Source organism: Thalassophryne amazonica, chromosome 6 (genome assembly GCF_902500255.1).
Source record: "Thalassophryne amazonica chromosome 6, fThaAma1.1, whole genome shotgun sequence".
Classification (NCBI taxonomy): Eukaryota; Metazoa; Chordata; class Actinopteri; order Batrachoidiformes; family Batrachoididae; genus Thalassophryne; species Thalassophryne amazonica.
The window spans coordinates 83,418,280-83,432,695 of NC_047108.1; the positions used below are offsets into that span (position 1 = coordinate 83,418,280).

Genomic DNA, 14,416 nt, shown 5'->3' on the forward strand with positions numbered 1-14,416 from the left:
CATTGTGGCCAATGTGGCATTTATTCCCCCCCCCCCCCCCCCCCCAACTGTAAGATGGTCAGCAGCTCCACTATGACCCCACTATAAAACTGACAATTGGTATTCAATATTCTGTCTTCACCATATTGATGTGTGTCCTCCTGTCAGAACACATGCCAATTTTCAAACATTAGCTTTTGATAGTTCCGTTTATTCCCTGCACTTGTAACTGTACTAGTGAGTGAGTGAGTGAGTGAGTGGGCTCTTCCATCCCAGCCACGTTATGTTGACAGTAACTCAAAAACAACAAGTGCTATCATGTTCAAACTCCTCAACTTATAAAGAGCACATACTGAGGATGAACTTATTGGTTTGTGATGACCTTTGATGCTTTGATCAATTGAAAGAGTAGCTTTGTTTGCATGTGTAATAATATCCAATAGACATGTCTGCCGCCCACCTTCACCAGAGTTCATCACTTAAGCCTGCAAACGAGGGAAGAAACACAATTCCCCCTACACAGCCAAATACAGGACGAACTATACAACAGAATGGCAGCATAAAGCCATTTTTAAATGATGGGTAGAACATGTGAATGGAGATAATAACAAAGCTTTTCATCTGTACTGCAAATTACTCATGTCAAACCTCAGAACACAGTCCTGGAACCTTTTTGAAACCTTTGAAACATTCATCCAGAATTCACATAAAGCAGAAGAATCATTTGTGGAGCTGCCACCTGCTGAACATTGGCACCTGCTGGATGATTCACAACTGTGCATTCACCTTAAATGATCAATTTATTATCCCCCCCGGTATGAAATACATGCAATCAGCATGTTCGTCTGTTTTCCCTTGTTAGTGCGATATCTCAAGAACCAGTTGACCAATTTCATTCATATTTAGTATAAGTGTGTGCTTGGGTGAGCCCCCAAACGCTCGCTGTGTGCTGTATATGTGAACTTTACATGTACAGCAAGCGCATGACCTTTACTTTAAACTGCACATTTAATACAAATTCTGTCAGCACACCTCTGAATAATCATCTCCCACCAAATAAAAAAACAAACAAATCAAATCAAATCAAATAAATTTTATTTATATAGCGCCAAATCACAACAAACAGTTGCCCCAAGGCGCTTTATATTGTAAGGCAAGGCCATACAATAATTACGGAAAAACCCCAACGGTCAAAACGACCCCCTGTGAGCAAGCACTTGGCGACAGTGGGAAGGAAAAACTCCCTTTTAAGAGGAAGAAACCTCCAGCAGAACCAGGCTCAGGGAGGGGCAGTCTTCTGCTGGGACTGGTTGGGGCTGAGGGAGAGAACCAGGAAAAAGACATGCTGTGGAGGGGAGCAAAGATCAATCACTAATGATTAAATGCAGAGTGGTGCATACAGAGCAAAAAGAGAAAGAAACACTCAGTGCATCATGGGAATCCCCCAGCAGTCTAAGTCTATAGCAGCATAACTAAGGGATGGTTCAGGGTTACCTGATCCAGCCCTAACTATAAGCTTTAGCGAAAAGGAAAGTTTTAAGCCTAATCTTAAAAGTAGAGAGGGTGTCTGTCTCCCTGATCCGAATTGGGAGCTGGTTCCACAGGAGAGGAGCCTGAAAGCTGAAGGCTCTGCCTCCCATTCTACTCTTACAAACCCTAGGAACTACAAGTAAGCCTGCAGTGTGAGAGCAAAGTGCTCTATTGGGGTGATATGGTACTATGAGGTCCCTAAGATAAGATGGGACCTGATTATTCAAAACCTTATAAGAAAGAAGAAGAATTTTAAATTCTATTCTAGAATTAACAGGAAGCCAATGAAGAGAGGCCAATATGGGTGAAACAGAGTGCAATTGTGATGTTTCACCAATAATGCGCAATCATTTCATAAATATGCATTGGTTTTGGCCTTTATTCATAGAACTGGATGATCTGCTAAAAACAAAAACAATATTCACTGCCTTGTGCAAAAATGCACTCATAAGAATAAGCAATAAATAACCAAGTAAGAGTTCTTGATAAATTTTTATCACTGCTGGCAATCAAAACCTATTAGAAACCAATTAGGAGGCAGCGTAGTGGTCTGTGCACATGTAACCGAGGTTGATTAAACTTTTATATGCTCCTCCAGTGCAGTGAGAGTGAGTAATCGAAGCCGGGCCGAGCAAATGGCTTCAATATGTGAACACTGTTATTTATCCACACACTGGCTGCTGGCTACTTGTTAGCTGTTTCTAGATAGATTTCCTGATAGATTCTGTGGAACGTGCACGCTTGCTCGTGCACTCACCCACACATGCGCACCCACACACAGACACACACACAGACACACACAGATTAGCAGTTTACCAAGCTCTTACATAATCTGTCCTTCCACTCTTTACTCTTTGCCACTTTAATAATGTGCTTCACGGTACAGTGCAAAAGGGGCTGGAACACATGCGCGCACACACACACACACACACACACACACACACACACACACACACACACACACACACACACACACACACACACACACACACACACACACACACACACACACACTAAAAACAGACAATAGGGGAGCTACAATCACCCCTTTGCACCTCCCAAGCAATAAACCAAACTAACTTTTTTCATTTTCTTTGATGTCTCATTAAGGATGTGCCCAATAAGAAAAAAACAAAACAAACAAAAACTTGGCCAATATTTGGCCAAATATTCAGGATAGCGTCCAAAATAGCCACCATGAGTTCATAACAATGATGGTTGTTATGAATTCTGTTGTTTGTTCTTATGGTGCATTTTAAGGCTATTTTAATGAAAACTCATGAATTAAATTATTTGGCCAAAACTGCATTCATTGTGATCTAAAACGTTCTTGTCATGGAATATTTCTGAAAAATAAGCCTTTTATATGTTGTTGAATGTGTTTTAATACTAATACTAATAATAATAATAATAACGATAATAATGAAGTTTATTGTCCCAACGATCCCCATTCAGAACTTCCCTACATTGAAGGTGTGGTTTAGAAGTACATCTAAAGGCCAGACCACCTCCATAACCACTGCACAATGACATTTTAACAACATAACAAGTTTGTCAGGTGAATTCTGGATAATCTCCTTAAAACAAACAAACAAACAAACAAACAAAGAACTTTATTCTTATAGCTGCATATATATTAATATAAAGGCACAATGCCTTCCTGCATGTTTCCTTTCTGTTTGTTTGTGGACAGCGCCCTCTGGTGGTAGGATAACAGCCTGACAGACAGACCCAATAGAGTAAAGTGTGTAAATATGATGTAATAATGTAGTGTTAAGATGGAGAACGTTGACCCTGTGACTCTTGTACCTTCGGGAAGGAGTGCAGGTGAAACGGCTCCAGCGGTTTGCGAGGAAACTCCTGACTGCGATGGAGCGGAGGAGCAGAGGGCGAATCGCTCACACTTGATTGGCTGTCTGACTGGCTGTCGGCTCCATTATTTTCCTTCCTGTTTGTCTTGTCAACCTTGAGGTAATGATTCCACAGTGGAAACACTGTTTATATTCCAGATTTACAGTCACTGAGCACAGCAGAAACACAGCAGCATCAAGATGACGACTCGATACCTAAGAGTTTTTCCGGTCATCAAACAAAAGACATAAAAAAAAAAAAAAAAAAAATCAAGGTACTTGAGAATTTCACAGTTTGCACGGACACAGGCTCACATGTGTACTGTCAGTTTAATGTACTGTGGGCATAAACTGAACTTCGCCGATGGCTTCTTTTTTTTTAATCAGCACTGCCTTTACTGTACATTTTGAAGTGTGAAACGTACGTCCGTTGTTACCTTTTTGAATTTTCGCACAGACGCGTACTCAGCTGTAGTTGGATCCTGGTGGATCAGAGAGCTAGCAGAGGACAGAGGGGATTTGTTGACCACACTCATGTTGTTGGTTCTTCCCGCTGTCAGCCCATTAATGGAACTGTTTCCTCTGCCGCCCTATCAGAGACAGGAAAGAAATACAACCATATACAGTATCATAATAGGGGGTGGTGGCCAAGTGGTTAATGCGCTTGGTTTCAGTGCAGAAGGTTCCGGGTTCAAATCCCACCCCTGCCACATTTCTCCATGTAATGTGGAGTTGCGTCAGGAAGGGCAGCCGGCGTAAAACCTATGCCAGTTCAACATGCAGATCCACCTTGGATTTGCTGTGGCGACCCCGAGTGCAAACAAGGGAGCAGCCGAAGGGACTTACTTACTACTTTACTTACTTTACAGTATCATAATACAGACAGACTGTATATTTAGAACAACACAAAGTTTGTGTGATGTGATGCTGTGAAACATCTGCGCCACCTACAAACAAGACCAAACAGAGCTATACAACGTCTTGGGGCAACAGCATGTGTTGTTTTGTGTTTAACCTTTTGATGTGTTGGTTTTCTGCAATGATCATACATTCGCCCCTGAAGTCTGCCAGACTTCCTCTACAGGAGTCGATAAAACAGACTGACACGCATGCTTTTCAACTTTGACCACCAGAGGGCACTGCAGAAATCGTGAAAATGAACCAGTCTTTTCACGACAAACTCTTGAACAAAAGCTCAAAGGTTTTGAGTTGTTTGTGCTCACACTGGTACTTGTTGATGGTCTTTCTTATCAACGCCCAAAATATTTTTCTCTTTCAATGTCGCCTTGCTTGTGTGTCAACTCAGTCATGATGATGTTTGTGCAGCCAGTCAGCCCACGATATTAAGATTCTGGATTCACTGGCTACATTGTTACTTCGGAATCAAAAAGCACAATTGGATTTTTAGTGGGTGGGGTGAGAAAGGAGGAACTGGACGATCAAGATTATGCCTGCATTCAGTGTGACAAAATGTCAAAATGTTTGCCATTCTGCCAAATCACAGCAGAGGATATCGCGAATGCATTGCAACATTCTGTTGGGCTGAATGCATGGTATCAGTCAGAAGCTCCTTTCACATCGGGCCTGCATAGAGTTGCATCATGCTACGTATCTTGTATGCAGGAATGGCTGCGTAAGCTGCGCGCAGGGGGAGAAGCTTGGCTCCATGACGCTGTTTTTACAGACTGCCTGGACACGCAGATGGATTTGATACAGTGGAAAAAGTCAGAATACGAGGTCTATTAGAAAAGTATCCGACCTTATTATTTTTTTCAAAAACCATATGGATTTGAATCACGTGTGATTACATCAGACATGCTTGAACCCTCATGGGCATGCGAGAGTTTTTTCACGCCTGTCGGTTACGTCATTCGCCTGTGGGCAGTCTTTGAGTGAGGAGTGGCCCACCCCCTCGTCGTTTTTTCATTGTTTAGGAATGGCTCAGAGACTGCTGCTTTGTTTGATAAAAAATTTTTCAAAACTGTAAGGCACAACTGAGTGGACACCATTCGATAAATTCAGCTGGTTTTCGGTAAAATTTTAACGGCTGATGAGAGATTTTGGTCTGTAACTGTCGCTTTAAGGACGGCCCACGGCGCCTGACGGCGATCTGCGCTTCGATGCGGCAGCGTCTCGCCGTTTCAAGTTGAAAACTTCCACATTTCAGGCTCTGTTGATCCAGGAAGTCGTCAGAGAACAGAGAACTTTCAGAAGAAGTCGGCACGAGGAGTTTATTCGGACATTCCATTGTTAACGGACATTTTGTAATGAAAGAACGTGCGGGCAGAGTCGAGTGTCGGGCCGGACCCGACCGCGGGGGGTCACGACAGGAAAAACACCTCCAGAGTGCCGTAGGGTGTGAGTCTTTTGAAACATTTGTTGGATCTGGTTATTCTGTTTGCATGTTAAGAACTGACTGGAATTTAGTTAAAGCAAAGCAGAATAAAATAAAATAAATAATTCAAGATTTGTAATGTTTTTATCTATTGTACGAGCCACAACTGGAGCCAATTTCATTTAAATATGATGCACACTTCATATTTCATTATTTTTTATATATATTTCATATCATTTGTAATATATTAGTCATAAATAATGTTTAAACAAATTCATATTGGATGGATGTAGTGTTTGTTGCTGTGTTCAAAAATCTACACACAGTATCTTTAATATGAGGCTCAGAGAGCTGATCAGACGCTTTAACACAGACAGCGTGAGAGTGTAAATGTAAACTAACATACGGTAACTTTAATCTGAGGCTCAGAGAGCTGATCAGACACTTTAACACCGTGAAACAGTGTCAATGTAAACTATTTTTTCATTAAATGTTTGTCACTAATGTCAGACAGATTTATGCTACAGCATGTTTATTACTGATTTCATTTTTGATAAATCCACAGATGTGTAATGTAATCAGTGCTGTTATCTTCGTAAACATGCAGTTATTAAAAACAAATATTTTTGGCTTTTAGGTTCCTACAGTAGCAGTTTTTGGTACGGGATGAACGGGACCGACGCGGCACCGTGGACACCAGCACTTAAAAAAATTTTAAAAATGAACCACAAAGCGGTTTTCTTGTAACTGTGTGTGGAATTGGCAACATGGCGCCCCCTGCAGCTGCACAGGCACACTTGCTTGCTGAGAAGGACGATACACAGAAGCAGTGTGAGAAAGGGGAGGGAGGAGCACACGGGATAGAGTTCACCTCTGGGTTTTTGTAATGGAAGGGACGGGGGGTTAGTGGGCTAAAGTCGGTTACACTTCGACTTTCTTCCAAATAACGCACATCTCATTCATATTTTAAATACAGGCCTATAATTCCTGCACATTTTTCTCAATTGTGTGAAATGGCTAATAAAAATAAGTATACGAGGTCTGTTAGAAAAGTATCCGACCTTTTTATTTTTTTCAAAAACCTGATGGATTTGAATCACGGGTGCTTGCCGACCTTGAACCTTCGTGCGCATGTGTGATTTTTTTCACGCCTGTCGGTTGCGTCATTTGCTTGTAAGCAGCCTTTGTGTGAGGATGGGTGGAGTCTCTCGTCGTTTTTTCTTTGCAAGGAAATGGCGGAACGACTGGAGCAGCGCGACTGCATCAAATTTTGCCAGAAACTGGGCGACAGCCAGGTGGAAACCATTCAGATTATTCAGACGGCTTTCGGTGACGATCCTATGGGTATCACACAGATTAAGGAGCAGTACAACCGGTTTAAAGACGGCTGCACAACGGTGGAGAGCGAGTCACGCTCTGGGCGGCCATCAACATGCTGAAATGACCAGATCATTTCCAAAGTGAACACTGTGGTGATGTGGGACCGTCGTGTGACTATCAGAGAAATTGTGGAAGAGGTGGACATCAGCACTTTTTCGGCACATTCCACTGTGACAGAAGATTTGGTCATGAAAAGAGTGGCGGTGAAATTCATCGGCACGAAGCTGATGGCGCAGCAAAAGCGCCTCTGTGTTGAAGTCTCACAGGACATGTTGGGACATGCCCACCTTGTCCACAATTTCTTACATAGTCACACGACTGAACAGCCACCGAAAGCCGTCTGAATCTTCCGAATGGTGCAAGAGCTGAGCATGTCCCAACATGTCCTGTGAGGCTTCAACACGGTGGCGCTTTTGCTGCGCCATCAGCTTCGTGCCGATGAATTTCGCTGCAACTCTTTTCATGACCAAATCTTCTGTCACAGTGGAATATGCCGAAAAAGTGCTGATGTCCACCTCTTCCGCAATTTCTCTGATAGTCACACGACGGTCCCACATCACCACAGCGTTCACTTTGGAATGATCTGGTCATTTCAGCATGATGATGGCCGCCCGGAGCGTGACTCGCTCTCCTCCGCTGTGCGGCCGTCTTTAAACCGGTTGTGCCGCTCTTTAATCTGTGTGATGCCCATAGGATCGTCACCGAAAGCCGTCTGAATAATCCAAATGGTTTCCACCTGGCTGTCACCCAGTTTCTGGCAAAATTTGATGCAGTTGCGCTGCTCCAGTCGTTCCGCCATTTCCTTGCAAAGAAAAAAACGACGAGAGACTCCACCCATCCTCACACAAAGGCTGCTTACAAGCAAATGACGCAACCGACAGGCGTGAAAAAAATCACGCATGCGCACGAAGGTTCAAGGTTGGCTCATGCAAGCACACGTGATTCAAATCCATCAGGTTTTTGAAAAAAATAAAAAGGTCAGATTACTTTTCTAACAGACCTCGTAGTTGTAGTGTAGCCGGCCGTCTTTTGATGTCAATTTCAATTGCAATTTCAGGGGCACTTCTGAAATATTAAAAATAATTAAAAAATGGCTGTTTGTGCAATTTTTGGTTGTGTGTGTGTGTGGGGAGGGGGGGGGGACACCACTGGGTTCCTACACAGTAAAATCACCAGTGTTAAAATAACACTGCCAGTGGACATATGGTGCCACTCTGGCCAGAGTAGGACCATATGTCCACTGGCAGTGTTAATTTAATACTGTTAATTTAACACTGACAGTGTAAAACTAACACTGACAGTGTTAGTTTCACAATGGTGATTTTACTGTGTAGTTTGTAAGAAAAATGTTAGTTAACTTTCTGGATGCTGGTGTCCGCACTAGTGGCCTCTACAGCTCTGTGCTCACAAACACAGCAGGCTGATGTAGACAGAGAAGCATAATCAAACAAAATGGAAAAAGTTATTTTAAAAAACAATTTTTGAATGTTTTTGAATGGGCAATCTCAATGCGCCTGCGGCACATTTTATATGCTGCGTCCAGCCTTGTTGATTTTGCGTCAGCGCAAACTCTGCTGAATGCGACACATTTTTGAAACATTTTCAAAGTGTAACAGCTTGTTGACGAAAATTTGAGATTGTATTTCAGTTTTTATTTCATGCAAAACATTTTAGTCTCGTCTTTTTTCATCAACAACAACGCAGGTTCTTTTTTCGTCTTTAGCGTTTTTACAACTGACGTAGTATCGTCCTCGTTTCGCTTTCATCATGAACAAAAAAGGTCGTTGAAGAAGATATTTCGTCTGGTCTGACAAAAACTGACACCATATACATGATAAAATTTCAAAACTATGCCCTTTAAACTCGACGCAAACAAATCTCTACATCAGTCAAATAAAAATCTGGGCACACATAATGACTTTACAGCTAGTTTTCACCTGATGAGTCACTGATATATTTTATCTTTCATTGGAATATTGGGTATAGAAATACGAATGAATGAATGAATGAATTTGTTTAACGTAGACTTCATTTACTTTGATCAATAAGAGAAACAAATAGTGTGGTACTGGATTTGTACAGCACTTTTCCATTTGAATCAGAAGCTCAAAGTGCTTTACAATGATGCCTCATATTCACCCATTCACACATGCACACACTGATGTCAGGGTGCTACCATGCAATCCTTTAAATCACAAACTTTGCTTGTAATAACTTAATGCATAGTTTGTAAAGGTTTCGGAAGCTATAATAAAAATGACAGTTTTTTTTGCATGTTTTTCTTAAAGTGCTCCACATTCTAATGCTGCGTTTAAACATAACGACGACGTCACGAATGCCACGAAGTACACATTCTCGGCCCGCTGATCACGAATGTGATGATTCGGGGCAGAGGGCGCAGGCTCGGACTGATAATCTGTGATTTTGGCATTTGCCCCGGTGGGCCGCTGCACCGTTTAGACGTGCGTGGGCTGGCCCTCCCATTTTTTATAGAGATTATGGAAATATACAGTGTTCCGAAACCAAGCGCTGCTGTCAACACCGAGGAAAATCCGTAATCGGTTGAAGCTACAGCATTAATCGGCGCAGCTGCAGAGCCACTTCCTGAATTTGTGCAAAATAAAAGTTCTGCTAGTGTTTCATACCGGCGCCAGTCTTATCTAGGTTTCAGTTTTGTTTCCGTTTGACACACAACGGAGACTTACATCGAGCACAATGATTGACATGACAACAGCCAATGACAATGGAGAAGCATACAGTGTGGCCAATCAGATTGCAGGGAAGTGCAGGCGGCCGATCCCGCCCAGGTGAATAGATTGAGTCCTCGCCGCCATGGACTTCTCTCCGCTCTTCTACTGCTTACAAGGTTGGAGTCATTTTTTTTATCCTGTGCTTACTTTTGTTAATCTTTAAATGCAACAGCTACGGACTTCAGCTCCTTAATTTGCTGCTGTGTGAATCCTTAGCAGTGGTTACACATTACCTCTCTCTCTCTCTCTCTCACAACACACTTTGGAAACACAAAAACTTTTTTCCGCTTGTGTGCATTTGCTTCCGTTTTGTCAGACTGGCACCAGAAAAAAAAAATATTAAGGGGGCGATGAGTTATCACAGGGGGCGGGTCGCCCCCCCAAAAAATAGTGCGCACCGGAGGAGACGTGCGCTCCTGGAAAGCTCGTGTATTTACGCTGCACCGTTGTAAGAGACAGACTAAGAGTGAAGAGTGATGACAATATTTTTTAAATTATTATTGAACGTATAGACGCTCGGTTCAAGTGATCTCCTGCATACCACAGAGCGGTGTTCTGTCGAGATGAGGTGCGCAACTTTCGACACTCTGAGCTGTGACGTACCTTGGCATTGTCCAATAGGAACGACGCGTCGGGCCAAAACATGGAAGACTCGTGGCAGAAACCACTGATCTCTACAAATGGATTGGACCAATCCGATTGGTGCAGAAACCACTGATCTGTACAAAACATTAACGTGTGACAGGACTGCTCATTTATAGAGCAGGTTTTCTGAAGAAAAATCATTGAAATGTTTTTTTTGTTGTGGTTACCTCAAAATTTCTGATTACGTTAAAAAGGTTAGAACACTTGTAATTAAAATAGGTAAATAAATCAATAAATGGGTTCTTTAGAAACTTCATCTGTATTAAAACCACCTGTTATTTCAGATTAGATAATTTCTGTTTAACATAAGGAACCTCAGACATTTATTTTTAGACAAATAAAATAAACATGGGAAACTTGTATATTTTTTTGAAGTCTGGTAGATTCTTTATATCTTATTTCAACCAGAAAACCAACACTACAAAATACAAGTATTTATTATAAATGCAAAAGGAAATAATTTAACAATGACCTGCAGTGTGATTGTAAAGTAGGATTTCTGTGACATAAACCTCATGATGTTTTTATATATGTCATTTAAACTTTGTAATTTCGTCAAAATATGTAATTGCCTTTAATGTCTATCAGGACGCCCCCTCGTGGCGCGGGTCCGCGTTTTTGTACTATGATCAAGGTGAAATGACAGTGAAAGTGTGTGTTAGGTGTGTGTTCATGGTGTTTAGGTGTATAGTAGTTGTTCATTGGGGGTTTGGTATGGACGGGTGGGTGTGCGTATTTGGGGGTGGATTCATCGGGCCAATAGTGGGCTGGTCCAGAGGAAAAATGCCAGGGCCGAAATTTGTTCCCAGTCCGACCTTGAAGAGGCGTCAGTGTCCTCAGGAACTGCCTGCAACCTGTTAACCACACTTACGATTAAGGGCACATGTTGCTGGAGATTATCAGGAACCATTACGCACGCAAGAATAGTGTTCCGCATTGTGCGCGCTATTGCGCGTAACAGCATGCTGAAGTGCTGAAGAGGCAACTTGAAATGAGACTTTTAGCTGACCTTGCGTCAGCAATCTAAATTGAATGCGGTGCAGCAGGGTTAATTGTGCGCATGCCTCTTCCTCCGCCGGACTGGATGAAGGTGCAGAGATGTCTGTGCTGCACGTCGAGTAATCCTCTCGTCCCCTGGTTCCTCTGGTCCAGACTCGTCTTCCCGCCTCATCGGTTACAAACAGCAAGTGGAACACCTGCAGGAGTGCCCTGAGGAGCTTCAGCAGGAACTGTGGAACGACACTTGGAGCCGAGTTTAATTGTGCGCACGTGACAGAAAACTGATTTGTCGTGGCGCGCAGTGAAATGTGACGCCGCGTTACAAGTTGTGTCAAAACTTGACAGTTTCTGTGTCACTTCGTAATAACGCGTGACAGTTTGGGCTCCAAGAACCATCACAGGAACCACTATGACGTTGTCACGTTCTCTTACTGATCACTACTCATCAAGACGGATCAATCGCTCAGTTGCGACCTCCACGACGTGAGACGAATGAGGGTGGTGTGGACATTCGTGGAGATTTTTGGACAGGCAAAAACATGCTCCACGAATATTAAGAATATCACGCACCAACACGCACTATTAAGAAACCTATTCAGATGTGTTAAGTCACATTAGGAATGTCAGGAATGTGTCACGCATGACAGAAAAATGACATTTCGTAACGCGTCTTGGTTATGTGTAACGCACCTTAAAGAAACAATAAGGTCAGTGTACTGGATGTGGACTTATATACGTACGTTCCTGAACCCCGTTCCATTACGGACCCCGTTGGCCTCAGTGGGGGCTTTGTGCAGCTCTGCTCGCCGGGTGGTGTGTTGGCTGATGTGGATGGCGAAGCGGACGTAACCTTTGAACTGGTGTCACCTTCTCGGATGCCTACGCTCTCATACAGGCCATCGTCCAAGCCGCGTGTCGGGGTAGGATTGTTACGTATTCCCACTTCAGTATAGGTATGGTCTCTAGACTCCCCTCCTCCTCCTCCTCCTCCGCCTCCTCCACTGCCTCCTCCGCTTCCTCCTCCACCACTCTCACCTCCTCCATCCTGTCCAGACCCTTTGGGGCTAGTTGGGATTTGTGGAAGCTGACGCCCGTGGGAGGGCCTCAGGTCGGTCTGAGAGCGCCGAGTATGAAGGAGCAGGAGGTCCATACTGGCGGGGCGGTTCTTAGGAACTGCTAGAGGGGAGAGAGCAGGACTGAAATAGTGCGATGTGATACAAGAGCTCGCTCTGCTGCCAGACGATCACACATCACACTTACTGTTTCCGTTGCAGGGAAAGCGGTTTATCTCGTGCAGCTTGGTGTCAGATTTGCTCATGGAGTTCAGCTTAGGATGCCGAAGCGTACCCTGCAGCCACACGTAGGTGAACACATTAATACGACAGTGCAAGAACACACATGCAATCACACCGCTATACACTGCATTTTGACTCACCATATTTACAGATGTCCCTTTCACTCCAGCTGGTGGATGCTTGCTCTTGCTTTTTCTGGAAATGAGGAAGGTTAGCAGGAGATAGTGGACAGAGAGAGAACATCCACAGATACCATCAGCATTCACCTCTGGTTAGTGCAAACAAATCTGATAACAAGACCAAAGTGAAACAGTGGACAGAGTGTGACGCAGGTTTCTGCTAAAACTGTCCTTGACCAAGAACATTTCAAACTCTTTTTCATGTAATAAAACCAATAAAAGCAAGTTTTTCTTTCATTATGATTTTCTTCTGTAAATGCTGAAGGTATTTATCCATTTCTATCCCTTGGTAATAACCTTGACAACATTCTTTAAAGCCACAAGCGCATCATTGAGGACACCTGGAAACGGTGACGGTGCTGTAGCTAGAGGATACTGTTGATATGGTGAAGGAGCGATGACATTACTAAAGAAGACAAAAGCTCCTGGGTGCAGGTGAGAATGTAAGAACAGCTTGTTTCTCTCTCTCTGTCTCTCGCCGAGGAGGGCGAGGCTCTGCGTCACGAGATTCACAAGGTCTTACAGCTGTGCTGTAAATTAGAATGCAGAAATATGCAGCTTCTGCATCGCACACAGGTGCACAAACCCTCCGTGGAAGGCGGCTCATTTACACACGCCACTTTCGGGATAACGACGCGATCATCTGCGCCAGAATATATACACCGCAACAAGCGACTGTCTCCTCTAGTCAGCTGGAAGTTCAGCCTCTCCTTACTAACATATGGCCACCCCGCCCCGAGGGAGATGTGAGAAGGTATGGCGCTCCCTAAGGATGGCGCTCATAAGGCGGCACAGCAGGGCGCTAAACTCAAAACAACACAAAGGTAGACAATCGCATAAAAAGGCAGCAATTATTGTGTAAGTTATACGCTCGGATTCTACAAGATGTGCTTCTATGGTGAGAGTGAGCACAGAACGACTGCAGGAGAGCTTCATAAATCAATAAGTGCTGCATGTTTCTTCTTCCAGGATCAATCAGATTTATGCAACAAGATAAAGCACCGTTCAGCTCCTCACATTACCATACCCAGTGGAAACGTCAACTTTATCCTTTAGATCCCAATGTAATGTGGTTTTAGGGCCATGACATGAGCCAGTTTGACATTTCTCTACATCTTTGTGTTTCCCACGGCAACAAAACAAAAGAGCACTCGATGATTGGTCCCTGAGGGTTTGGGAGTGGTGGTGGTGGTGGTGAGAGCTGTTCCACTTCATTGCTTTTGCTGCCTCAGAGTTCATCCTCTTGTCTTCCTGCTGAGGAGTGACGTTAGCCTGCTTAGACTCCACATCCTGCAAACATCAGCTCATCACATCTGTCACTTGCAATCCTAAAAAAGGATGATAGCGGCCCAGAGAAAATCAAGAGATACTTCTCTTTTTCTGCTTTTCTATTATTGCCACATATCAATATGTTATATTCTGTTCTGTCATCTTGACCACCCAACAGACGTGAGCACAAGGCCTGAGTATTCAC

The 14,416-nt window shown here is 43.5% G+C and overlaps 1 protein-coding gene across 1 annotated transcript in view; it reads right to left on the reverse strand.

Moving 5' to 3' along the window:
* Positions 1–14,416, reverse strand: part of LOC117511481 — a 146,044-nt gene that overhangs the window by 27,024 nt on the left and 104,604 nt on the right. The window contains exons 3-7 of the mRNA XM_034171502.1: positions 12,904–12,958; positions 12,729–12,816; positions 12,205–12,641; positions 3,797–3,949; positions 3,319–3,474 (exon numbers count right to left, since the gene is read on the reverse strand). Coding sequence (XP_034027393.1) covers positions 3,319–3,474; positions 3,797–3,949; positions 12,205–12,641; positions 12,729–12,816; positions 12,904–12,958 — 889 coding nt within the window. The remainder of the gene's footprint in view (positions 1–3,318; positions 3,475–3,796; positions 3,950–12,204; positions 12,642–12,728; positions 12,817–12,903; positions 12,959–14,416) is intronic.